General features: G+C 46.3%; 1 protein-coding gene across 1 annotated transcript; it reads left to right on the top strand.

Annotated features, from left to right (window-relative positions):
• The first annotated feature begins 905 nt into the window (after positions 1-905).
• Positions 906-24,482, top strand: LOC135674150 (cation/calcium exchanger 1-like). Its single transcript, XM_065183670.1, has 2 exons — positions 906-2,034; positions 24,050-24,482. The coding sequence occupies exons 1-2, from the start codon at positions 1,006-1,008 to the stop codon at positions 24,164-24,166; spliced, it is 1,146 nt and encodes a 381-aa protein (XP_065039742.1). The 5' UTR covers positions 906-1,005; the 3' UTR covers positions 24,167-24,482.
• Positions 24,483-26,059: the final 1,577 nt, after the last annotated feature.

Here is a 26,059-nt window from a genome sequence, read left to right on the forward strand (position 1 = left end):
AAAAAACATTTTTTGAATTAACATTTCTAAATAATTGTTTATAAGATTTCTTTAAATATAATCTACAAACAATAGTGTGTATGACACTCTTTTAAAGAAGTATGGAAGGCTAGTTTATCTAAGAATCATATAAAATAAAAAGGATATCGTAGAATTGGTGGTTTATCGGAATAATCAAGTAAATATTTTTGGAAACTTTTGTTCTTCAACATTATTTTTGTAGCATGTTTTTCTCAAAATTATTTAAAATGTAAAATGTTTATTTTACATTATTTTCTTCCAAAATCTTTTTTGGCGCAAAATAGTTGATATGGAGGAATAGAATTTTATTGATCTTCCAAGGAGACAAATTAGTAGATGCACAAAACAAAGAAAAAGATCTAAAACATAATAATTAAACTGATTATAACCATTGTGGAATATCGCTGGGGTCAACTGAAAAAACTTGCTTTGACCACGTATTGGATGGTCGAAGGCAATCGTCATTTTTGGTCTCTCGACCTCGGCGCCAGAAAGGAGGCGTTGGGAGAAGAGAAAGAGGGGCCTACGTAACCAAGACAGTCTTATCGTGAGTGTTCCCTGTCACAACCGGGACAGGTGAAATCGGCCCTGGATTTCGGGAACGCGTAACGGAGCATATGGTTGCGTTGCGTGTTTTATCCAAACCCAAACCCAAACCCAAACCCAAACCCAAACCCAAACCCGGCAGAATGCGACCGGTCCGTTTCTCCAACCGCGAACTGTCGGGTCTTCGGGATGAACCGGTCTTTCCGGCTCGGACGTTCGTCACGATTGAATCCCGTGGCGTCAAAGTTCCCTGCCTCTGCCGAGCCTGGGAGAGCCAACCCGGTGCTTTTCCGTGTGGGTCCTCGAGTGGAAACATGCTGTCGCGTCGCCCGTCTCTTGGAGGCCAGTGATTGCCCGCCTGCCCACCCACCGACCCACTCCCTTTCCCATCTCCTCGCCCTCCGCCAGTGAGTGTCTTCTCCCCACCGTAACCGTGCCATGAGGAGGTCATTGCTATGTTCATCGATGAATCAGATGGCGCCCTCGTCCTTGTCCGCTTCCCCTTCCCCTTCCCCCTTCAAGTTAATAGGCATCTCCATCCTTCTACTCTCCTATTCCCTCTCGCTTCTCCTCTTCCCTCCCAGCCTCTCTCCATTCCTCTCCGACTCCGACTCCGACTCCGACTCCAACTCCCGCTCCTCCTCTTCTCGCCTTCTACTCCAATACCCATTGCCATCCGCTTCTTCTTCGTCTTGTTCTTCGGTGCTCGAATTGCCCCCTGACCGGCACTGTGCCTTCGCCCTCTCTCGATGCGGCCGCAGCGGCGGCGGGGGCGGGCTCGTCAACTACGCCGCAATCCACTTCTGCCTTTTCACCGGTCGCCCCTTCCTATCCCTCCCTGCCCTCGCCCTCCTCCTCCTCCTCCACTTCTACTTCCTCGTCTCCGCCGCCCGCGACCACTTTACCCCCGTCGTCACCCGCCTCGTCGCCCACCTCCGCCTCTCCCCCAGCATGGCCGCCGTTACCCTCCTCGCCCTCGGCAACGGCTCCCCCGACCTCTTCGCCTCCGTTGCTGCCCTCCGCGGTGGCCACCCACGCACCGGCCTCGCTGCCATCCTCTCAGCCGGCGCCTTCGTCTCCGCCTTCGTCGTCGGCGCCGTGGCTATACTCGCCGGCCCTTTCCCCCTCGATCCAGGTCCCTTCGTGCGTGACGTCTTTTTCTACCTCGTCGCGGCCTCCGCCCTCTTCTACGTCTACCTTAGCGCCGAGATCTTCCTCTGGCAGGCGGTCGGCTTCATCCTCTTCTATATCTTTTTCGTTGGATTCGTCTTCTGGATGGATCTGGGGGTTCACGGCACGACAGACAAAAATGGGGAGCTGGAGATGGGTCTGGCAGTGGAAGGAGAGCAGGAGGCTTGGAAGAAGAAGGATTTCTTTACAGATACCGCCGACAAGGAATCTGAACGACCGGTGGGAAACATCGAGGAAGTGGAATCTGCATGGAGTCTTCATCGGGTGCTTCGAAAGGTATGGCTTCTATTCTGTAAATTGGTTCCCATAACATCTATGAACTTGTAACGAGCTTTGTGTCTTCTCTAGAGTAATATTTCTCTAGTTCTACACATTTACATCCAAATGTTTTCGAGGTTAAAATGTCTTATAGGAAAACTGTTGATGTTGATTGCATTGTTAAAGTTTGGCAGGCACCAAAACTAGGTTAACATGAAAGCATCAGGCATTGTCGCTTGATTTTTGTGCTAGTATTAGTGAATAGAAGCACTGATGTCCTTTTGTTGGTTGTATATGGTTTGTTTCCTACTGGACATCATGCATCAAGCAGAGATGCATAATCCTTAGGCATCACTTTGTCACACTAGGTATCCATAAACTTGGACTGGCCTGATTTATCCATAAACATATCGATTAGGTCTATTGGTAACTTTCTGGTTGATATAAAATGTTTACTCAACTCGTTAGCGTATCACCTGTCCTCCTAGGATTATATGATTTGTCATCATCACTTGAGCCTTTTGTCTGGTAGTTTCAGCATAGCCATACCCGTAGCCTTTATTAACCTTGATTAGCAATTACTATATTTTCAATAGTTCCTTTTGTTATCTGTTCAGTTGGGTTTTGGATTACCAACTGCATCAATTGTTTCTCTCTTATTTGTTTGGTGCAAGTGCTTCCTATTGATTGCAGAATAATTTTTAGTTGCCTCTTGTTTCTTGTGATAAATTAATTTGGTAGTTCCACATAAAGGGCTGGTAGCCTGGTTTAATATGCAGAAATCTAATGATGATTTTCCTTCTGATGTAATATGGTCTGAAGTAGATGTGATTTTAAGATCAGACCTTGATTTCAATAATGCCCTTGTTACTTTTTCATATTAACTGATGTTTTTTGAGCTCTTAATAAGTTAATGCCATTTTCTTTATGTGGTGGTACTTCGCTGGGTCAATGCAGTATTTTCCTATTGACTTTAGTTCAAGATTTCTTTTAGTGGGTTTTTTCAGAATCTTGTGCAAGCTGGAGAGGTTGGGTAATTTGGAATTGATATGACAAAGCCCATGTTGAGGAAGATTTTGTTGGATTTGTATTAAAACAAATCATACAACAATATCAATAACTAGCCATAATGTTTTAATTATTTGGAGTTGGCTACATGAATTTTTTTTTTCACAATTGAACTCTATACAAAGCAATATATTTAGTTAAATAATTAGTATTTAAGTCTTTATTTATAATTTATACTATAGTCTTCTTAGGTTTTCCGCTACCACTCTATACACTACTATTATGAAATGTCTCATCTTTTCTAACTACAACATTTACAAGTCTTTTTAGAAAATATCCATACCATGGTTCTAATTCTCAAGTACTAAACATGTACTAGTCTATGGCCGGGCCAGTACGAATTTGATCTATACTGGTGTACTATTACACGATATGCTGAAATGTGGCATGGTAACCAAGAGATTAGAAGGAGGAGAAGGAAAAGAAGAGGTGGAGGAGGAGAGAGGAAGAGCAGGAGAAAGAGCAGTAGTAGTACTAGGAGGTCTAGCAGTGTTGTGTGGCAGGTGGCCACGCGAGTCATGAGGAGAGCTTGTATATGTCTGATGAGAGCTAAAACCCTGGCTGACTTCCTCAAAAAGATCAGATTGGACGAGGAGAAAAGCCCTGGTTTTCGTCATAGCTGATTCCCTAAAGTAAATACTGTTTGATGGTATGTATTGATCCAAGCTGAATTAAGAATCATGATCCATACTAAGGTATGCAATACCGTACCATACCAGTTGTTACGGTAAGTAACTTTTTAAGCCGTGACCTCGGGGTCGACGCGGCTGGTTCAGGGCTCCAAATGGCTGGGATCAGACGTGGCTCCCCTTGGGATGTTGTGGTGGCTGCAGCGGGGGATCCGGCCTGGAAAGTTCTGCGACGCTAAGCGGATTCGGCGGCGGCCGAGTACCTGCGCACAGGTCGGGTCGGTGGCTCGGCCCGACCCCTCCGACGATCAAGTCAGTGAAGCGGAGAGGGGTTTTTTAGTGAGATTGTCCCCCTTTTCCCGTTGGGAGCCAAGGGGTATTTATAGATGAAGTTTGATGTTACCTGATGGGCCACCCTGCCGGGGCAGGGTCGTACCTCTGATGGTGTCTGTCGTCGCGGTCGTTGCGTGGAAGGCCGAGTTGCCGCAGGGTATGGGGGGTGTCAGTCAGCGCCCTCGCTTGCCTTGGCCGGCCATGGGGGGTCAGCCGAGGAGGCTGTTTGGGTATGGTGGCGCGTCGTGTCGTTGTTAATGCTCGTTCTGGAGCAGTGTGCCGCACGGGGCGTCCGACGTGGGGGGGCATTACGTCAAATCCGGGGTGTTATGTCAAATCAGTTTTTTACCCCTATCATATGCCCCACCCGAAAGGAGCTATGCGTTGGTTTTGCAGGTAGGGAGTCTGATGCATGGCTTTCTGCTCCAAGCGGGCTGTTCAGGCGGGTCTGAGGGGCGCGCCGCAGACGGGCCGGTCGCATGAATGCGTCTCGAGCGGCGCTAGGCCGAGGCGCGCAACTCAGTCGGGAGGCTGAGGAGGATTGGACTCGGGGGTAATGGAGCCGACGAGGGTCGAGGAGCACAACGCCGGTGGGGTGACCGCACAGGCGTGTCACAGGAGGCGTAAAGCCGAGGGCCGAGGAGCACAATGCAGGCGGGGTGACCGCGCAGGTGTGTCTCGGGAGGCGTAAAGCCGAGGGCCGAGGAGCACAACATAGGCGGGGTGACCGCGCAGGTGACCCGAGGGCCGAGGAGCACAACGCAGGCGGGGTGACCGCGCAGGTGTGTCTCGGGAGGCCGAGGAGCACAACGCAGGCGGGGTGACCGCGCAGGTGTGTCTCGGGAGGTCGAGGGGCACAACGCAGGCGGGGTGATCGCGCAGGTGTGTCTCGGGAGGCGTGAAGCCGAGGGCCGAGGAACACAACGCAGGCGGGGTGACCACGCAGGTGGCACTTGGTTCTTTGACTGTTTGGTTGGTTGTCTGACCGCGCGCGGGCGCGGGAGGCCAGGTTGCTTTTCCCCTGGGGAAGGTACCGGGCTGCCCCTTTTTGGGAGTCGCTAGTTCTCGAAGCTGATATGATTGGGCGCCTCCGTACTTCGCACCGCACTGCCGCTGGCCGCCATGTCAGTCTCCCATTAATGCGGAGCGCCCCTGGGGGTCTCCCGATATGACGTGACGGTTGCGGGTGAGGGGGCTGCCGCCCGTCCTTGGGAAGCGAAGGGGCGTTGGTTCTGACGAGTTATCCCCTTTAAACGGTGGAGGCTCGACTTCGCCTCCATCTTTCGCCGCTGTACTTTCTCCTTCGAGTTACGCTGTTGCCTCCCTGGTCCCCTTTCGTCTTCCGCGTACTCTTCCTCTCTTCTTAAGGTCAGCCGGGATGTCGTCTCCTTCTTCTCCTCCTTCCTCCTCATCCTCTTCTTCTCTTCGTGTCCTCGGAGCTGGGGAGGGAAGTCCCCCTCCGTCTCCCGTCAAGTCCTCCGACGGAGAAGCGGCACGAGCCCTGGAGGCTCTGATGTGGCCGCACGACATTGATTCCACCGTGAGCTGGGCCCTGCTGGAGGAACTCCGGGTGCGCTATAACATCCCGGAGGACCATATCCTTAGTGCTCCCGAGCCGGGTCAACGGGCGTACGACCCTGTCCCGAAGGGCTTCGCCCTGACCCTCGACGCCTTGGAGGCGGGCTTGCGTTTTCCTCTTCACCCCCTCATAGTGTCCTGCCTGTCTCTCTGGCGGATTTCGCCATCTCAGGTGGCGCCAAACTCTTGGCGTTACTTGGTGGTATTCCTGGGGGAATGCCATTACGCCAATATCACCCCCACTCTCAACCTCTTTCTCTCCTGCTACCGCCTCTGCAAGGGTTCGTGGGGCTATTTCTTGTCAACCCGGACGGGTTTTCGGGTCGGTGGTGCCCCTTCCAGTAACAAGGGATGGAAGGGGAGGTTTTTTTATGTCAGCCGTGCGCAGGACTGGGGTTTCGGGGTTCGGTGGTCCGCGAGGGCGATCGATAACACCACCCCATGTCTGGGCGAAGCAGAGCGCCAAGCTCTGGTGAGGCTCAAGGAGATTCTCCCTAGGTCACAGGCCATCCGTACCATGACCGAGCAATGATTGGTCGAGGCGGGCCTTAGCCTGATGCCTCTGGGTATGTTTAGTTACGTTTTGTCTGGGCATTTGCATGGTCGGCTCCGGGTACTAACTTCTTTTGTTTCTCGTAGATATGGTGAACCTGCGTTCGCTCTTGGGGGATCAGGGTTCAGAGCCCCTCCTTCCAGCTTCTCCAACCGGTCCGCAACCTCCAATTCCCGCTCCATCGACCGACCCGCTACCCGGCTCGGAGGGCGCCCCGCTGGAGGTCGAGGCTGGGCGCCCTTCGAAGAAGGCGAAGGCAACCCCGTCGAAGGGGTGCGAGGCGAGCTCTCATCGCGGGGGTGCAGGCCCCAGTCGGCGGACGGTCGGGAAGGGTCTTCACCCTGTCTCCGTGCGCGACCTCTGCCGGCTTCCTGCCAGAGACGGGGAGCCGTACCTGACGCGGCTGGCAAGCGAGATCCTGCCCGGTGAGCTCAGCGACCCCCTGGTTCCCCGTTGGGAGGGCTTGTCCCGGGGGTCAAAGGTATGGGCCGGAGGGGATCCCTCCGCAGCGTTCCTTCGAGGCGCACTCCATCCCGATATGGCTCAGGACTTGTACGTCCTGCCCTCGGAGGCGTTGCTCAACAAGTCGGCCCAGTCACTGACCTGGGTAAGCGTGTTCCCGTTTTCCTGGTTCGTCTATCCGATGTCGGCCTTCTTGATTTGTTTCCCTCTATGTAGGGTCTCCACTATGCGGTGGCCCTGATGGACAGGGTGCGCGACGCCGGGCGAGTCATTGGGGGCCTCGTCCATTGCAACGCCGAGCTCCACCGCCGGATCGCGGAGGTTCAAGCTGGGGCTGGCCCAGAGGCCGTGGCGGCCGCGGAAAAGCGTGCGGCGGATCTGGAGGCGGAGGCGGCGTGCCTCCGGTCGGAGCTCCAGGCCTCGAAGGAGGCGAACGAGGGGCTCCAGAAATTAATAAGGGTGGAGCGGACCGAACTCCGCCTATTGAAGACGGAGGCGGGCGCCCTCAGTAAAAAACTGGACGCGGTGAAGGCTGAGGCGAAGACGGCCTTGGAGGCGCTGGCGGAGGAGGCCCGTCTTCGACCCGCGAGGGACAAGGAGCTCCTCGAGGCCTACAAGAGGTCGGAGGGGTTCGAGCTCGGGCTGACGCGGACGGGGCGGGTATCCTTTGAATATGGATACCGTATCGCCACGTCCCGTTTCCGTGCTCGTCACCCGGGTCTCGAGGTGGAGGAGGATCTATTTACCCCTCACCCCGAGGACCGGGGGGTGGACATGCCCGAGGAAGTCCCCTTCGACGATCGCCTAGAGGTCCCCCAAAAATAAAAGGGGTTTTGTATTTGGTTTGTTTGGTCAAGTTTTTTGTAAGTCGGGTCTTGTAAGGGGCTTGCTCTCAATACAAAAGAAAACTTTTTCTTCTCTCGACGGCTGACTTCTCCCCTTTTGGGCGAAACACCTCTTTAAAAAAGGTTTCATTACCTTAGACAAAAAACTTCTTAAGGTTCCAGATATTCCAGGTTCTCGGCAAGGGAGAACCGTTCATTGCCGTGAGCCGGTAAGTACCTGGTCGGACCACCTCGGTGACCCGATAAGGTCCCTCCCACTTGGGGGCCAGCTTCCCCCTCGCTCGGGTCGGGTCGCTGACCTCGACCCTTCGTAGGACTAAATCGCCTAACTTGATTGGTCGGGGTCTTACCTTTTTGTTGTAAACCCTCGTGACGGCTCTCTGGTAAGAGAGGGCTTTCAGGTGCGCGTCAGCGCGTCGTTCCTCGAGCATGTCGAGACCGGCACGAAGTCCTTCGTTCGAGACTTCTTTATCATAGCTCCTCGTCCGAAGGGTGGCGACAGCCATCTCGGGTGGCAAGACGGCTTCGGTCCCGAACGTTAAGTTGTACGGGGACTCTCCGGTCGCGGCCTTAAGAGTGGTGCGCAGTGACCATAGTACACTGGGGAGTTCGTCTGTCCAGGCCGATCGGGCTGCGGATACTCTTCTTTTGAGTCCGTCCAAGATGGATCGGTTGGTTACCTCCGCCAGCCCGTTCGTCTGAGGGTGGGCTACTGAACTGAACCTCAGTTGAATGCCATGACCGACACAGAATTCCCGGAACCTTCTGCCGGCGAACTGAGGTCCATTGTCCGTGACAATGGCCTTGGGCAACCCGAACCGAGTTACCAGGTTTTTCCACACGAACTTCTCTACTTGATGTTCCGTGATCGTTGCTAGCGGCTCGGCCTCGACCCACTTTGTGAAGTAGTCCACTTCTACGATTATGTACCTCCGCTGTCCAGAAGCCGGTGGGAAGGGTCCAAGGAGGTCCAAACCCCACTGCGCAAATGGCCATGCGCAGTCGATGGGGCTGAGCGGGACCGCTGGCTGTTGGGGCGCGCGGGCGTGTTGCTGGCACGACCTGCACCGCCGCACGTAAGCTTTCGCGTCCCGGCACATGCTCGGCCAATAGTAGCCTTGGCGGAGTATCTTGTGCGCCAAGGTTCGCCCGCCGACGTGTTCGCCGCAGACCCCCTCGTGGGTTTCGGCTAGGACCGTCTGGGCCTCGTCAGGCTCCAAGCATCGCAGGAGGTGATAGGTGAAGGACCGTTTGTAAAGTCGGCCACTCTCCTCGGTGTACCATGCGTGCGTGCGACGTAGGCGCCGAGCCGTGGTTTCGTCGAGGGGAAGGGTTCCATCCCGCTTGAAGCGCAGCAGCTCCTGCACCCACGTGGTCGGGGTGCTGCCTGAGGCCGTCATCGCCACTTCAATGGCGCGAGCAGGGAGCTCCTCAACCTCTGGCCATGCCTCGGAGGTCGGCTTCGACGCCAGCTTAGCTAGTGCGTCGGCTCGTTCGTTTTCCTCCCTCGGAACATTGGATAACGTAAAGTAATGGAACTTGGCGGTTAGGTCCCTTACCCGTGTCGGGTATCTCGCCATGGTTGGGTCCCGAGCTTCGTATCCACCGCTGAGCTGCTCGGCCACGAGCTGCGAGTCGGTGAGGACGTGTATCGCGGCTACCTGCATCTCGAGGGCCAGCCTTAGTCCGGCTAGGAGCGCCTTGTACTCCGCCTTGTTGTTGGTGGCTTTGAACCCGAAGCGGAGGGAACGCTCAAACGAGCGTCCGTCAGGGGCAAGGAGGACCAGTCCCGCGCCGGCACCCCTTGAGTTGGCCGAGCCGTCCACGTGTAGGGTCCAAGCTTCGGGGGTTTGCTTGGGGTCTCCGTCCTCCATCTGAGTTAATTCCGCGATGAAGTCGGCTACCGCCTGGGCTTTAATGGCGGTCCTGGGCACGTATCTTATATCATGTTCGCCGAGCTCCACCGCCCATTTGAGGAGTCGGCCTGCAACATCGAATTTTGTTAGGACCTGCCGAAGGGGTTGGCCGGTGACGACCTCCACCGGGTGTGCCTGGAAGTAGGGACGCAGCTTCCGAGCCGAAAGCACCAGGGCGAGCGCCAGTTTTTCTATTGGCGGGTAACGCTCTTCAGGTTCACTCAGGACGTGGCTGACATAGTAGATCGGGAGTTGTTGGCCGGAGCTTTCCTTAATCAGGACAGAGCTGACTGCACGTGGGGAGGCCGCTAAATAGCGGCCCAGCTTCTTGCCAGGAGAGATAGAGGCGAGGCGGGGGAGGCTGGCTAGGTGCTGCTTCATTTGTTTGAAGGCCTCCTCGCATTCCGATGTCCATTGGAAGTTCCTCGGGTTTTTGAGCGCCTTGAAGAACGGGAGGCAGCGATCGCCCGACCGGGCGAGGAAGCGGGACAGGGTGACAAGCCTTCCGTTAAGTTGCTGCAGGTCTTTAATCGTCCGGGGGGACTGCATGTTGATTATTGCTTGAACCTTTTCTCGGTTGGCGTCAATTCCTCTCTCGTGTACGATGAACCCGAGGAATTTCCCGGAGGTGACGCCGAAGGCACACTTTGTGGGGTTGAGTCGCATGCTGAACTTGCACAGCGTGGCGAATGCCTCGGCCAGGTCGGCAAGGTGCGTTTCGGCTTCTTGGCTTTTCACGATCATATCGTCCACGTAGACCTCCATGTTCCTCCCGATCTGATGGGCGAACATCTTGTTCACCGTTCTCTGGTATGTGGCCCCAGCATTTTTTAACCCGAACGGCATGACCTTGTAGAAGTATACCCCTTGATCGGTGAGGAAAGCCGTATGTTCTCTGTCTTCGGGCGCCATCCTGATCTGGTTGTACCCTGAATAGGCGTCCATGAAAGATAAGCGTGCGTGCCCAACTGTTGCGTCGCCCAGCTGGTCGATCTTCGGGAGGGGGTAGCAGTCTTTAGGGCACGCACTGTTAAGGCTGGTGTAGTCAACGCACATCCTCCAGCTTCCATTATGTTTTTTCACGAGGACTACATTGGACAACCATCGAGGATATTTGGCTTCTTCTATGAAGCCTGCTGCTAGGAGCCGGTCCACCTCTTCTTGTATGGCGCGTTGTCGGTCAGGAGCCTGGCGCCGGGGCTTTTGCTTTACTGGGCGAGCGTCGGGCGGGATATTGAGACGATGCTCCGCGACCTCCGGGTCGACACCCGTCATGTCTGATGGGGACCAAGCAAAGATGTCGGCATTTTCCCGTAGGAGCCCGACGAGTCGTTCCTGCTCCCGCTCGGGCAGCTCCGATCCGATCTTGATCGCCTGGTCTGGCCGAGCTTCTCGCAAGGGTACGTCAACAGTGGATCCCCTCGGCTCGGGATGAGGAGCCAGTTTTTTTGTTTCCCGTGGGTCTTCCAGGGGCGCCTCGGTCCTGGCTCTCTTTCCCAACGAGACGGCGGTAAGGTAGCACCGCCTAGACTCTCGGGGGCTTCCCATGACTTCCCCGACTCCAGCACGAGTTGGGAACTTGATGGTCTGGTAGTAGGTTGAGACGACGGCTCTGACCTTGTTGAGGGTCGGCCGACCGAGTATGGCATTGTAGGCAGTGGGAAGGTCGACCACCAAGAATGTGGTCATCACCGTTTTCGACCTCGACGGGGCCCCCAGAGTCAAGGGCAAAGTAACAGCTCCCAGGGGTGATATTGAATCTCCCGTGAAACCGGTGAGTGTCGATCACATCGGGCTCAGATTTTCCCTGGCCAAGCCCAGCTTCTGGAAGGCGTCGAAGTAAAGTATATCGGCCGAGCTCCCTGTGTCGACCATGATTCTCCTCACTTGCGCGTTGGCTACCCTGGCCGATATCACTAAGGCGTCGTCGTGGTCGGGGCGCTCGGAAGCTCCGGTTGGGAAGGTAATCTCGGGCTCGAGCTCGTGTCCCGAGGCTTCGTCAGGAACGGCTCGGGCGTACGCCTTTCTGCCCGACATGGAGCCTCCCCCTGATGCAGGGCCCCCGGCTATCACATCGACGTGCCGCTCGACGGGGCCCTCCGGTCGAGGTGACTGCTCCTTGTTCGGTCGGAGATACTGGCCGAGGTGTCCTCTGAGGATAAGCTCCTCGATTTGCCTCTTCAACTCGTAGCACTGCTCAGTGTCGTGCCCGTGCTGTCGGTGAAATCGGCAATACCTTGAACGGTCTGCGAGCTCCCGCGGGTTCCTCATCGGGTGAGGGTCCTTGAGCAGCCCCTTCCCCTTCTCATGCAGAAATATTTCGGTTCGGGACGAATTCAAGGCGGGAAGAGGAGACCTTGATTCGGGTCTGTCTGTCCTCCGCCGAGTGGGTTGCAGCTGTCGGGACGGCTCTGGCTTGACCTTTTTGTGATCCTCCTGCTTCCCAGCCATCCAAGTCTCCGCGGCGACGAATTGACTGGCACGCTGGAGCATTTCGGGGATCGCGGCGGGGGGCCGCTCTACGAGCGACCAGAAGAACCTGGATGGCCGCAGGCCTGTCATGAATGCCTACATTAAGAGAGAGGGGTGAGCATCCGATAATCCGCGGATCTGCGTCATAAAGCGGTTCACAAAATGGGAGAGGGGCTCGTCCTCCTTCTGGTTGAGCTCGAGGAGCAGCGCCATGGACGGCTTCGGTCGGGCATAGGCCAAGAAGTTAAGCTCGAAATCCTTGGCGAGCTGATCGAAGGAGGCGACGGTCCCGGGCTTCAGGCTGCTGTACCATGCGCGGGCTGGCCCTCGCAGAGTCTTCGGGAATGCCCTGCACATTAAAGCGTCAGAAGTCCCGTACAGTGCCATCTGGGCGCGGAAAGCAGCCACGTGGTCCGCTGGGTCAGCGGCGCCGTCATACGCGTCCAGCGAGGGGAGGCGGAAGTGTGGCGGGATCGCCTGCTCTTGTATCTCGGGGGTGAACGGGGATCCTTGGTGTCCGTCCGCCCCGAGCTCTCCTTTTGACTTGCGGACTTCCTGTTGTACCTCGTCCAGTTTTTGACTGACGAGGCGCAGCTGAGCTCGCAAGGCATTCGTCGAGTCGGCGGTCGAAGCCTCGGGCTCGGGGCGGCTCGCCGTGTCCTCCGCTTCCCGGCTCCCGGGCCGAGTTGTGGGGTTTCGAGGCGAGACAGGAAGCTCTGGAAGCGGTGCGTGAGTCTGGACAAGGGGCTCCCGTTGCTGCGAAGGTCGGGTCGCATGCGGAGGGGCTCGCTGGGAGACGATCGGGACGATAGTCTGCACCATGCTTGTCAGGGCTCGGACCTGGTGGGCGAGGTCATGAAAGGCCTCGGGTGACACTTGCGACGGGCCGGCAGGTGTATCGCCGGGAGGCGACAAGCCTGGGTCATTGAACAGTCGCCAGTAGCGTTCTGACACCGCCGCGGGGCGTTCGTCATGGGTTTCATCACGTAGGGGGTGTTCCCCCGAGGTTGGGAGCCCAGTAGTCGAGGGTCCGCCGAAGTGGATTCGCTGATCGCTTGACATTTGGATGGTGCCCTCCTTCTAGCGCCAATCTGTTACGGTAAGTAACTTTTTAAGCCGTGACCTCGGGGTCGACGCGGCTGGTTCAGGGCTCCAAATGGCTGGGATCAGACGTGGCTCCCCTTGGGATGTTGTGGTGGCTGCCGCGGGGGATCCGGCCTGGAAAGTTCTGCGACGCCAAGCGGATTCGGCGGCGGCCGAGTACCTGCGCACAGGTCGGGTCGGTGGCTCGGCCCGACCCCTCCGACGATCAAGTTAGTGAAGCGGAGAGGAGTTTTTTAGTGAGATTGTCCCCCTTTTCCCGTTGGGAGCCAGGGGGTATTTATAGATGAAGTTTGATGTTACCTGATGGGCCACCCTGCCGGGGCAGGGTCGTACCTCTGATGGCGTCTGTCGTCGCGGTCGTTGCGTGGAAGGCTGAGCTGCCGCAGGGTATGGGGGGTGTCAGTCAGCGCCCTCGCTTGCCTTGGCCGGCCATGGGGGGTCAGCCAAGGAGGCTGTTTGGGTATGGTGGCGCGTCGTGTTGTTGTTAATGCTCGTTCTGTAGCAGTGTACCGCACGGGGCGTCCGACGTGGGGGGGCATTACGTCAAATCCGGGGTGTTATGTCAAATCAGTTTTTTACCCCTATCACTAGTGTTTCGAGGTTGGCTCGGTATGATACGGTACCGGCGTATCGAGCGGTATACCAAGGCGTACCGAGCAGTACATCAAGGCTTACCGAGTGATTTTAAATATTTCGTTCTCTTACTGTAGCACTACTACAGTGTACACTGTAGTACTGTAGCACGGTCCGTCCGGTAGCAGGTGGTCCGCGTACCGGTATACCGTCGGACCGGTATGTACCGCCCATACCGGGCGGTACCATTCGAAATTGCATACCATGATCCATACTATTTTAAATGATTCGCTTCTCATGTTATCCTTTTCCAGAGTTACACTATATTGTTCACAAGTGAAACTTATTCTATTTTTTCTAGTAGCTTTATACACCCATCAACATTCTCATCTTATCTACATAAACATTTTGTATCTTGTTTCAATTTTTTTTTAATCTGTGTATATGAAACATTCTTGTTTAATAGACATAAACATCTGTCAAAAAGGATTTTAAAAGTTCTATGTGCTCATCGGGTTCATTTTATGGACTGGTCCAATGCAAATGGTGAGAGACAGCTTTGGGATGTCCTGTTAGGGTGAGAGGTTGCTTCTAATTCCCCTTTCACAGAACATTCTCTTCGTATCTCTTGGCATAAACATTTTAAAACAAACATTGTCTTATAAAATTTTCTTAATCTAAAGAACACCCGGAGATCACATTGAACTCTTGAAGTCCCCTTTCCACTGTAACCATCCAGTTTTTACAATATCATGTTAACACAAATCATGTTAAAAAATGATCTGTTAGATATTCTTCCTTCATCTTAATGTTACATGCTTAAGATTGATGATTTATAATCATGTGTGGTATTACTGTGTGTCATGCTACACATCTTGTCAACAGATAGGTTTATGTTGGATCTAGTCAAGAAGAGAAGGTAAAAATCTGGATGGTAGCAAAAAAAGGATGAGATGGTGAATCCCATCCACTATTATTCTTATTAAGGAACATAACAATTTTTTATGGTGAATTAAAACAATTGACCACTATTATTCTCATGGCTGTGGAGTACCAATCATAAGGCACTTACAAAGAATGTTAGAACTAATCATCTTTTCTTCGTTAGCATCTGAGGCTTACCATGTGCAAGTTTTTCATTGTTTGATTATATCTGAGAGGATCAAATCGCTTCGCTATTGGTTTCTGTCACTTCATCTATAGTTGAATCATAGAATGAGCTTTTGACAACTACATAAAAACAAAAAATCATCTGTCCCGACTATTTGGGATTATCTAAATTGTTCTTTACGCACCATTGTGCTTTGATTGGGGCAATGCCTTCAGTTAAATTTAGAGTACTCAAGTATCTTGTTATTGTTTTAATAAAATTTTGTTAAGTCTTCATCCACTTTTCTAACATCTTTAATTTTAATTGTTACCTCTCCAACTAGGGTATTTAGGTCTCCTTTGGACATGATCATACCATCTTAATGGCATCCCATCATCTTTTGTTTGAGTGACACGTCATTGTTGGCTTTGTAAACATTTCTTATACAATCTTGTCTGATAACCCCACGCTCGCATCTCAACATCCTTATTTTAGTAACACCAACTTTTCATAATTTGATATTTTATACCATAATGTATGACTAGTGTTACACCTTTTTATTAATTTGTTTACTGCACATTTTTATTAAATTGTTTGAACCAAGAGTCACACGATGAACATATAACTCTTGATATCCTTCACTATAATCATCCTTCTTTAACTTTGTGAATGAGTCTTCATTGATCTCTTCTTCCTATCGAATAATAGAAAAAGAATATAACTTAATTTTTTGTTTCTCTAACATAACCATACTCTCAAATCTGCTTTGGACATTACTAAAGTTATATTTCATGTATTTGACTGTAGTCCTGCACTCCTACTTGATCTAAATTCTTTAGTTCTAATGTTTTATCTATCACTTAAACTTCTAATGAAACTGCTTGATTATAAATTATGACAGAATTAACATCAATTTTACAATGATAGAATTGTGTTTCAACTTTCAAAGTAAAACACCTAAATATTTGCACGTAACTCCTAGTATGTTTGTTGATGAAACTTGGCATTGTATTTAAGGTTAAATCATGGTAAATTCGCAAAGGATGAACCTAGAGCTTGAGGCTTCTGTCAATATATTATGTGGATAGGGTCAATCTATGCAGCCTTACATTTATATTAAGAGAGTTGGTTTTCAATCCCATATTGCAAAGGTATGAAGGGTAACCCTTAAATAAATTCACTTAAATTAAGGATTAAAATCTCATCCTATGTCAATGTTGGTCCTCAATCGGGCGGTATGCACCCATCCCATGTGTCAATGTTGATCAATACTGACAGGTATGAGTTGTGTTGCTTGATTTTAATCGAATCATTTCTTAGCCAATTTTTGATTAAAAAATATTTTTTCTAAATTTTGCATCAATAAGTCAAGTAAAATATATTTTTATAATCTATTGCATACCATATATGACAAAAAAGCTATGTAAGCATATATTCATGAATTCAATGTCATACATTGTGATTGACCTACTGCCACCAGAAAGGATCTATGTTTCAATGGGAGTGGTTCTAGGTCCTCAAATTACTTGGTTGTAGATCAATATTTTAATTTTGAAGAACCAATGCATGAAAATGTATCAATGACTTCTTATGATGATACAGTGTTATTGACGGAGGTAGTAATAGTTATAGTTATGTTCTGATTGTCATCAATCACATTGTAATTGTTGTAGTAGACTATTGAGGGAAGAATGATTGCCACAAATACAATTGCGCCAGTTGTAGAGCAGAACTACAGATATCACCCCTATACTAGAACTGTGAGCCTTTTGAAATATCAAATTTTGAGAAAAATGACCAACTATCATCATGATATTGTTGCTACTAGTGGGAAGATTGTGACAATAAGGAACTTCTATATGACACATTATCATGTAAGTTCTTTATCATCTCCTTGAAGTCGTCACTTGCCCTTGTTCTTTTATTTCGATTGTAAACAAATCGGGTGGATCCTTGTTTTATGATCATCATCTTGGCTAGTATGGGTGAAATACTATTTTCCTTTTCATGCTCTACATGTGGTGGGAAAGTAAGATCCTTGATTTTCGCCATTTTCATCAGTAAATACATTATTATCTACCTCACTATCATCTCTCCATGGATATGCCAAATTGCAAAACTTGATGCAGATGTCTTGTTTTTTGTTTCTGAGAGAAAAAAGAAAAACTATGCATTAAGCATCAAAATAAGAAAGTACAGATGAAGTAGAGAGAGGGATGGATCCCTGAGCTCTCCAAAAATTAGAGAGACCACAAAGCCCTCCCTATGTTGGTGTGAAAGTGAGTCTCAGAGTTGAGGTTGCGAAGGATGTGAGAAATTAAAGAGACAATCAGTCTGTGCAAAACTTAAATGTCCTCGATAACAAGTGGACACTTTCATCCCAACACAAAATTGATTACATTAGCTGCATTAGTAAGGATTACAAAATTGGGTTAAACCATCAGCTTAAGCAAAGCGAAGGCCTCTAAAAAGAGCTAAAGATTCAGCCATAGTAGGGGACGAAGCTTGACAAGGTTGGCAGCCAGCAGCTAGGATACTGTGCTGGCAATCTATTAAAACAAAACGAACCCCTGCAAAACCTTGAGTGCAATTGTAAGAACCATCGCAAAATAGGGTTTAGTAGAAGTAAGGCAATTTTGGGGGAAATAGATAGCCGATTTATGGAGATTAACCTTTAAGTTGGCAAGCTTAACGTAGGTGCCAAAGTGTCTAACAATATTCAGGTAGGATTTTGGATTGGTCCTAATCGCAAGTGACAAGTCATCAGCAAAGAGAAGGTGAGAACCTTTTGATGCCCTTTAGGTTTAAAGGGATAATTTACCTCGATGACATTCATCAATGCCATTCAACATGTCAACTGAATGCAATAGACAAACTTATTGCGTTGATGATCGCACGATTAGGATTGATATGCTATGCCACATTTCATGGATGATGACTTCATATAGCCCAACCACAGCTTGACTTTTGACCTACTCATAGGAGATGGTCTCATCCTGACATGTGTTGCTATCCAACTAAGATGTGCTTGTATGCTTATCACCTATTGATCGATCTTCTTGAAATTTGTGTCATTATCATGCACCACCTAAACTATATAGTGTTACAATCTTATCCACCACAGTCTATGTCGAACCCTGAATATACAATGCATCATAATCTAGTCTAATGCATCTACTTATGGAAGATGATAGTTATATTAAAATAAACTAGAATGTTATTGATGCTCATCTTGGTAGGGTTGGATTAGTTCTACATGAGGATCACACTGTATATATCTGATTGCTCCTTGGGTAACTTGATCCAATCTTGATTTCCTTGACCTTCTCATCAGGATAAGATAACAAATTTTATAAGGAGTGGTAGGTTCTATTCTTGGTCCATGTTTTTTTCCTCATCTTGGCTAAGCAGCCATCTTTTTTTCCGTTAACATCTAAGGCTAACCATGTGAAACCAGTTCATTGTTTGATTATGTTTGAGAGGATCAAACCTCCTCTGTTGGTTTCTCTTCACCTTTAGCTGAACCATAGACTGAGACAACTACATGAAAACAAAAAATCATTATCTAAATTGTTCTTTATGTACCATTGTGCTTTGATTACGACAATGCCTTTAGTTAAATTTAGTGTAGTCAAGTATCTTGTTATTGGTTTTACTTTTTAATAAAATTTTATTAGGCCTTCACCTGATCTTCTAACACCACTAATTTTAATTGATTTCTCCACTAATTTTAATTTAGAGTAATCCATGTCTCTTTCCTCTTGTGTGCCAGTCCCATGCTGGTACTGACTTGGATTGATATGGGACCAATCTGTACTGATGTACCAACCTTTGTATGGATCGAATTTTGGAAATAGCCTAACATAAGCTGAAAATTTCAGGGGTTCGTTTCTCTCCTTTTTTGGTTATTTTAATCAAATTAGATAATTCTAAACATAATTTAGACTATAAAATAAATAAATGAGATGCAAAACGAAGGCATATACCGCCTTGGACTTGTACTAGTATGAGCTAGGACCGATATGGGTCCGGTACCCAAGATCAAGCCTAGATTATATAGATCTAAGCTAAATCCATTAGGATCTATACTAGATCTAGGTCTACCCCTCATGGTTCTAGTTTTGACTAACCAAAATATATAGATTATATTAAGGCCTAAATTACGTCTAAACTTTGAAATTTAAACCAAGCATGCAAGAATAAACATAGACTCTAACCTAATTGTATCCACCAAATCTAGATATTACATTAAGCTCTAAACTAGGTCTAAACTTTGAAATTTAGTCCTGGTATGCAAGAATAAGCATAAACTCTAACCTAAATACATGTTAAAAATTTGAGACTAGGTCCGGAATAATCGTAAATTGAAGGAAAATGGACTAGATTATGATTTTCTACTTCTCTTCATGTGGAAATCAACATTCTCTAATGATCTTCAAATAGTTTGGAAGGGAGTTAGGAGATAATAAGTGAATTTTGGGAGAGATCAGAGATAAAAAAAGAGGGCAATGAAGAGATAGTGAGAGTGTGAGGGGAAAGAATGGGGTGTATGGGGGCTTTCTATGGCCCCCACAAAGGGCACAACGGCTACACATGGCTGATTGCATAGCCTAACCCACCATGTTAGCTTATCATCTAGTACAGGGCCTAAACCGCACTTTTGATGCAGCAATTCTAAGTAGTTTAGCAGTTGTATCTCACTTTTGATATTCGTTTTTTTACAAGAATGAAAGAAAGGAGTCTTAAAATAAAGATGGATACAATTTACAAAGGGTCAACCTCCACCACACCAAAGGTGTGCGGGGCATCACAAGCATCCATCGAAGGAGGCCACTCCCATATTTAGAGATGTAATCAAGTCATACAGAGGACCCATGAGAATCATACTAGTCTGACATATTTCCTCTTATCCACCAGTGTTTTTAAAAGGTGCTTGAGTGAGGTGAGACCCGAGTGCGTTGCACAAGGTCCGGGTGACATGCTTCACTGAAGCGCCACTTGGGCGCCTTGGGCTAGCGCTCAATCGAATCCCACGAGTTGAACCAGATTGTGGACTCTAGTTCGATTTAGTAGTAAATTGGTTCAATCGAGCTAACTAAGTCCAACAGTAAACACATCCACCCTCCCCTCCATGTCGACAAATCCCTAAGTCGTCTATCGTCAACGTAAAGGTTCGAATCATTCTCCTATGATGTTGCCTTCGTGTGTAGCTCCCTCGGCTATCGAGGGATAGGTCCACTGCTTCCTCAGTTGTCGACGGACAGATCGAAAGCTTCCTTCGCCCCCGACACCATAGTTTGTAGCTTCCTTCGTTGCCGCTGTTGCCGTTCGAAGGTTCCTCCATTGCCACCGCCCTCTTTCTTCCCCACCTCTATTCCATTCCGGTGACTCCTCAAGCCATAGCTTAGGTTAAAACTATTAATCTATTAATCTGTTATTAGTCCCTATTTACTATTTAGAATTGTTATTAGGTTTCAGGAATAATGGCTAGTGTATTAAGTAATTCAGAAGCTTCATAAAAAATCTCAAGAAAAGATCTTGGTTGGAAATACAATTATCAAAAGGATCCTAAAGATCCTAATGTGGTGACTTGTATCTTTTGTGAGAGGACTACTAAAGGTGACATTTTCCGTGCAAAGCAACATTAAGTAGGGAGCTTCAGTTCAAGAATGCATTAGCAAGTATTGTCCACCTAATGTAAAAGAAGAGTTGCTGATTTATACAACTTAGAAAAAGACACAGAAACGAGTCTTATGGGATTTTACTTAAGGATCATGTTCACCAAATTGGAGCTGATAAAGAAGAGGAAGATCATTCGGAAGTGTTAATGCCAATGGGAAAAGAGTATTTGATAGAAAAAAGAAAAGTAGGGATTGCTAAGAATGCTAAAGGGACCAATGAACTTGTACACACACACACACACACACATATATATATATATATTAAAGATCATAAAAGCATCAAAGTCAAACATGAGCAAAAGTAAGACAAACAAATATAAGTGATGCTCGTGATCAGAAAACAAGGGGAAGAACAATTCAACACATTGTTTGCTTCTTCTATCAGGCTGGAATTCCCCTTAATGCTTGTTGTTGGATAGTTTTAAAAAGATAATTGGATATATTGGAAGATATGGTAGGGGATTGAAACCTCTAAATTATCATGAGTTGCGAGTTTCATTAATAAAGAAATAATTAGATTATACAAATGACTTGTTGAAAGACTAAAAAAATCATGAGCAAAGCATGATTGCTTTATTATGACAGATGCTTGGGGCCAATAGGAGACAAAGAAATATAAATAATTTTATGATCACTTGTTCTTTAGGAACCATGTTTATTAAGTCAATAGATGCATCTTCTTTAATGAAATATAGAGAAAAGATATATGAGTTGCTTGACAAGTTTGTAAAAGAAATTAGTCAGCAAAATGTCATCCAAATTTTAACTAACAATGGAAGTAACTATGTTTTAGATGATAAGATTTATCTTTTAAATTTTTTAAAATTTTAGTTACTCTATGTCACCAATTTGAATGACTAGTGTACAATGTGACTTAAATCTTATCAATTTTATTATAATTTGTCTTAGGTAAATTACTTCAAGCAAAATGGCAATACTTGTACTCCATGCGTGACACATTGCTTTGATCTAATACTGGAAGATATTAAAAAGATTCCTAACTTCAAGAAGACTTTATAAAAAGCAATATTTGTCAATAGATTTCTCTATAATCATATTGAGACTTTAAATATAATGAGAGGATTGATAAGAAGCAAGAAATTGGTGAGTATGGTGTCACTCGATTTGTTACTTCTTGACATTACAAAGCGTATATCGTCAAAAACACAACCTGAGAAGCATGTTTATCTTAGAGAAATGGGTGACAAGCAAATGGGCAAAAAAAGTGAAATGTAAGAGGTCCAGTGATATCATTTTAATGTCATTCTTTTTTGGAATCATAAAATTTATACATTCAAGGTAATAGATCCTCTTGTTTGAGTCTTTCGGTTGACAAGTAATGAAAAAAAACCTACAATGAGATATATTTATGAGGCTATGGATAGAGCCAAGAAAATGATTTAAGAGTCTTTTAATGAAAATAAAGAGAAGTATAAGGATTTATTTGTAATCATTGACAAAAAATGGGGCGGCAAGATCTTCTCCTCGGACTTACCCAAATGGATGAGGAAGTCGATGGCTTGTTAGCTTCTCGATGGATGAAAAGGAATTCCAAAATCTCGAAGCTCTCTCGAATAGCATGAATATACTCTAAAGTAATCCAGCAACACCATGGCATACTATAGCGATCGTTGAGGATATCCATTGTGACTTGTGAATCAGACCAAAGATGGACCAAATAAAAGTTTCGTCTTCTAGCTTCAAAAAGGTCGAGGAGGATAGTTTGTAATTCATGTAGTAGAATAATACCTTCCTTTAATCTACCTTTTGCCACAGAAAAAAGGGGGATTATAAAATGGTCTCGGAAAACACATCCCAACCCAACCATGGAAGTGAAGAGTATTTATGGCAATAATACCCTTTGCGGGAGGGGTCCAGTGGTGCTATGTAGACTTGGGAGTTGCGAAGTTTGGACATAGATTCCAATTAGCAGCAATGACCTCTAGTTGATGCGGTGTCTGCTACAGTTGTGGATTCGTTTTGCATTCTTCTGCTCACATCTTGCACAATGGCTGAGATTATGACATTTGGAGATTTTGGGTGCTCGACTTAAAACTACAGTTCCTCTCAGCCCAGATATGATATATGGTAGTTATGAAAGATAGTTTCCCGATTAGACTTATGATACTCTCGTTGTTTCAATGACTGCATACCCATGTCAATTCTGCATTCCACCCTTGTGACGAGTGGGATAGGTTGCATCAGCTCAAAATGCCTCCCTACACTCATGATGAAAAAGTGCAATTAGAGAATAAGTGGACAGTTTCATCTCCTTGACCACATAAGTAGGAGGAATTGGTGCAGATTCCCCACTTTATCAATCTATCCAAAGTGCTCAACCTGTTATGAAGGAATGTCATGGTATGTTGCCCTTAAACCAGACAAGATTACTCCATGCAACCATATTTGAAGGCACATCCATAGCTGTGTAAGCTAATTTAAGTGTAAAAACATCGGAAATTGAAGGCTTCCACACCACACAATCATTTCGAGAATGGGGGAAAGTGGTAATTGTCAAGAAGAGCATCCCAAACGGGGATTAAAGCCGGTGAGTGGTGACTAACAATGCATACTCCATCCTTGCAAATTTCAGAAACTTTGGCTAAAAGGTTAGTGAAAATTTCATAATCAATAGAGTCCCTAATAACAGGTTTTAGAAATCTCGCTTTTGATATGCTCAAGGGTTAGTGGAAATCTCACTTTTGATATGCTCACTTTTGATGTGGTCAACTGAACAGAGGGATTTTCTTGTTACAATCTTGTGACTTATTTTTCTGAAGAATTTCGTGTAAGTTTCAGAGATGAAATTAGCATTTAATTCTTAAGCTTTAATATTTCTCTTTCTATATGTATTTCTGTCAATCCATTTAAGAAATGGCTTTTCCATTAATTATTTCATTCATGCTTCTAAAGTACTTGCACATATTATTAGACAGGTAACACAAATATGGGCAGTTCCAGTTTCAACTCTTTTGAAGCTCACTGTCCCATCACCTTCTGAATGGAGCAGATTTTACATTTCAGCTAACATTGGCTTGTGCCCCGTCATTCTTCTATACTCTTTGAGCTCCTTCATTGCCTTGGATAGGCAAATTGTGTTCCTAATCCCTCAAATCCGTTTACCAATATGGTCTGTTGTTGTCCTCACAAGCTTTTCTCTTGCGCTGGTTCACTTCATTTTTGAGAGGGACCCTCCAGAAAAAGATTGCATTTCAGGTACTTTAGTTGCCTTCATGATGAGTGTGTTTTGGATCTCAACCATGGCAGGGGAACTATTGAACTGTTTGGAAACAATAGGAATCATAACGAAATTGCCCCCTGCAATTCTTGGGTTGACAGTGCTGGCATGGGGAAACTCAGTAGGTGACCTTGTTGCTGATGTGGCTTTGGCAAAGGCAGGTCAGCCGGCTATGGCAATGGCAGGCTGCTTTGCTGGTCCCATGTTTAACATGCTGGTCGGTCTGGGAACTGCAATGGTGATTGAGACAGCCAGCGTTTACCCAGTAGCTTATGAGCTCCGCTTCCATGTTGGCATTGTGATTGCTTTTGTGTTTCTTCTACTGAGCTTGATGGGCTCTCTGCTGGTGGTGACTTGGTTCAGATTTCGGGTGCCTAGGTTCTGGGGCTTTTGCCTTGTTGGCCTCTACCTTCTTTTCACTGTCATGAGCATAGCAATTGCAAGGTTTTCATGATGAAGGGATCTCACAGTAGTTTCGTTTTCTATGTCAGATAAAGCAATTTGCCAGTGGATGGATGCTATTATTGTGGCCGAAAAGTTGCAAGATGCACTACCCTAGTTGTTATCAGTCGCGTTCTGGCATCAGCATGTGTTCAGTTGCAACATAATCTCGGTCACCACATAATCAGCACGAAGCAGGCAGTAAGCTTGATGAAGATGCTATTTAGAGATGTAATATTTTTGTTCTCCAGTGTTTCTTTTTTCTTTTCTCCAGGATCACAACACTCTGTTCTTATTGTTTGATGGACGGATATATATATATATATATATATATATATATATATATATATATATATATATATTCCAACATGCTTGAATTCGATGCAGTTGAGAAATTAATTAACCAAGTCTGAATCCTTAAGAGGAGTCTATATATATATATATATATATAAATAATATTATTAGCATTGAGTTTCCTCTTTACCCTCTAAACTCTTGTCTCTTCTCTCCCTTTCTAATGTTCTTATGGATGTTACCATTGTCCCTCCAAGCATTTGATATATAGGAGGCTACGATTCTCCCCTCGCTTGAGCAATTTGGATAATTTTGTTACTGTTTTTTCTCTATTTTGTCTTGCTCAAACCAATTAGAGAGATGTTATTCTTTAATCCTCATTTTCACTTAGGGGAATTATTTGGTCCCCGAGGTAATCGTATGCAAGACACCGAAGTTGGACCTAAGTCTCCCATAGCTATTAAAAACAAGTCCATGATCATAGTGATGGTGGACCATCTGAAAAATATTGTATCATTTTGCTGCATCCATATATAGAGCAAGGTGGCCAAGTCATTTGTGAAGCAGGTGACTATTTTTATATATGGCATACTTTGCAACCATTTTAGAGCGTTTCTCTGTGCTTTATAGGGTAAACATGCGTGACATATGTACATTTGATAAGCTTTGGTTCCCAGGAAACAAATTAGTTATACGACAACATCTTACACTGCTGCTGCTATATGATTGACATGATGTAATTGGAGGAGCAGTTGACAATTCACGAGTCATCGGAAAAAATTCAAGAAGAACACCACAAGATGCTTTTGGTGTTGCTCCACTGCCGAGATGAAGTGAGATCTTTTAGTTGTGATCTTAAACATTTAAATTTATACACAAATAAAATTTTAATGTGCACAAGATAAACTTTATGATCTTTAGATTTAATAATTTTCACTTTAATAAATTTTGAATGAAAAAAATATCGATATATGCTTGAAGGGATCTTTTGAGAAATCTGATTTTTTTAAAATACAATAGATAAATATATCTCTAGTTTTACTCGTTTACTTTGACATACATTATCATAGAAATATTTTATGTTAATATATGTGTCAAGAGATGATCAGATTCTGGATTTATAATGATAGAATAGATGTCTTCCAAAGAAGACATCAATTCAGAATTAATATCTAACCATTCTTCCTCTTTAATAAATCTAAGTCATTTATTGAATCGTCAATAATATCAAAGGTACCGAAAGGTAATGTGGGCCACATTATTTCTAACGTGCTTCTACTTGTCTCATATGACATAAATATATTTTATGATTTAATAAATCATGATGGGCGAAACGTTATGCTAAATCCTTTTCACATAATGGTTATAATCATTCATCATTTTAAAATAAATCACTAATATGAGAGTTATATATCATTAGTTTGATATATTTCTTTTTATGTACCATATCATTAGTTATAACTTAATATGACCAATAATAATATTTTTCAAAATGGTCCAGTGATAATGTCTTTATCGAAGACTAATTCTATTAACTTTCATCTGCTTCAATCGTGTCAAATACATAAGTGAGCTTAGAGTGTCAAATCATTCATGAATATAACATTATATCAATAATGATGTGTAGGAATGCTCATTCGTTTGATGTATTCATTAAATCCCTTGGGGATAATTCTTTCATTAATGGATCTATAAACATAAGGATGATGCTAATATGTTCAATTAATACTTTTGTTTCTCTGAACTTTTTGATCAGACAAGTAATT

The sequence above is a fragment of the Musa acuminata genome, chromosome BXJ1-5 (assembly GCF_036884655.1).
Source record: "Musa acuminata AAA Group cultivar baxijiao chromosome BXJ1-5, Cavendish_Baxijiao_AAA, whole genome shotgun sequence".
NCBI lineage: Eukaryota > Viridiplantae > Streptophyta > Magnoliopsida > Zingiberales > Musaceae > Musa > Musa acuminata.

Coding starts and splice junctions, on each gene's coding strand:
- LOC135674150 (XM_065183670.1), top strand. CDS start 1,006: ATGAGGAGGTCATTGCTATGTTCATCGATGAATCAGATGGCGCCCTCG. Junction 2,035..24,049: donor TTCATCGGGTGCTTCGAAAG/GTATGGCTTCTA, acceptor TTTCTATGTCAG/ATAAAGCAATTTGCCAGTGG.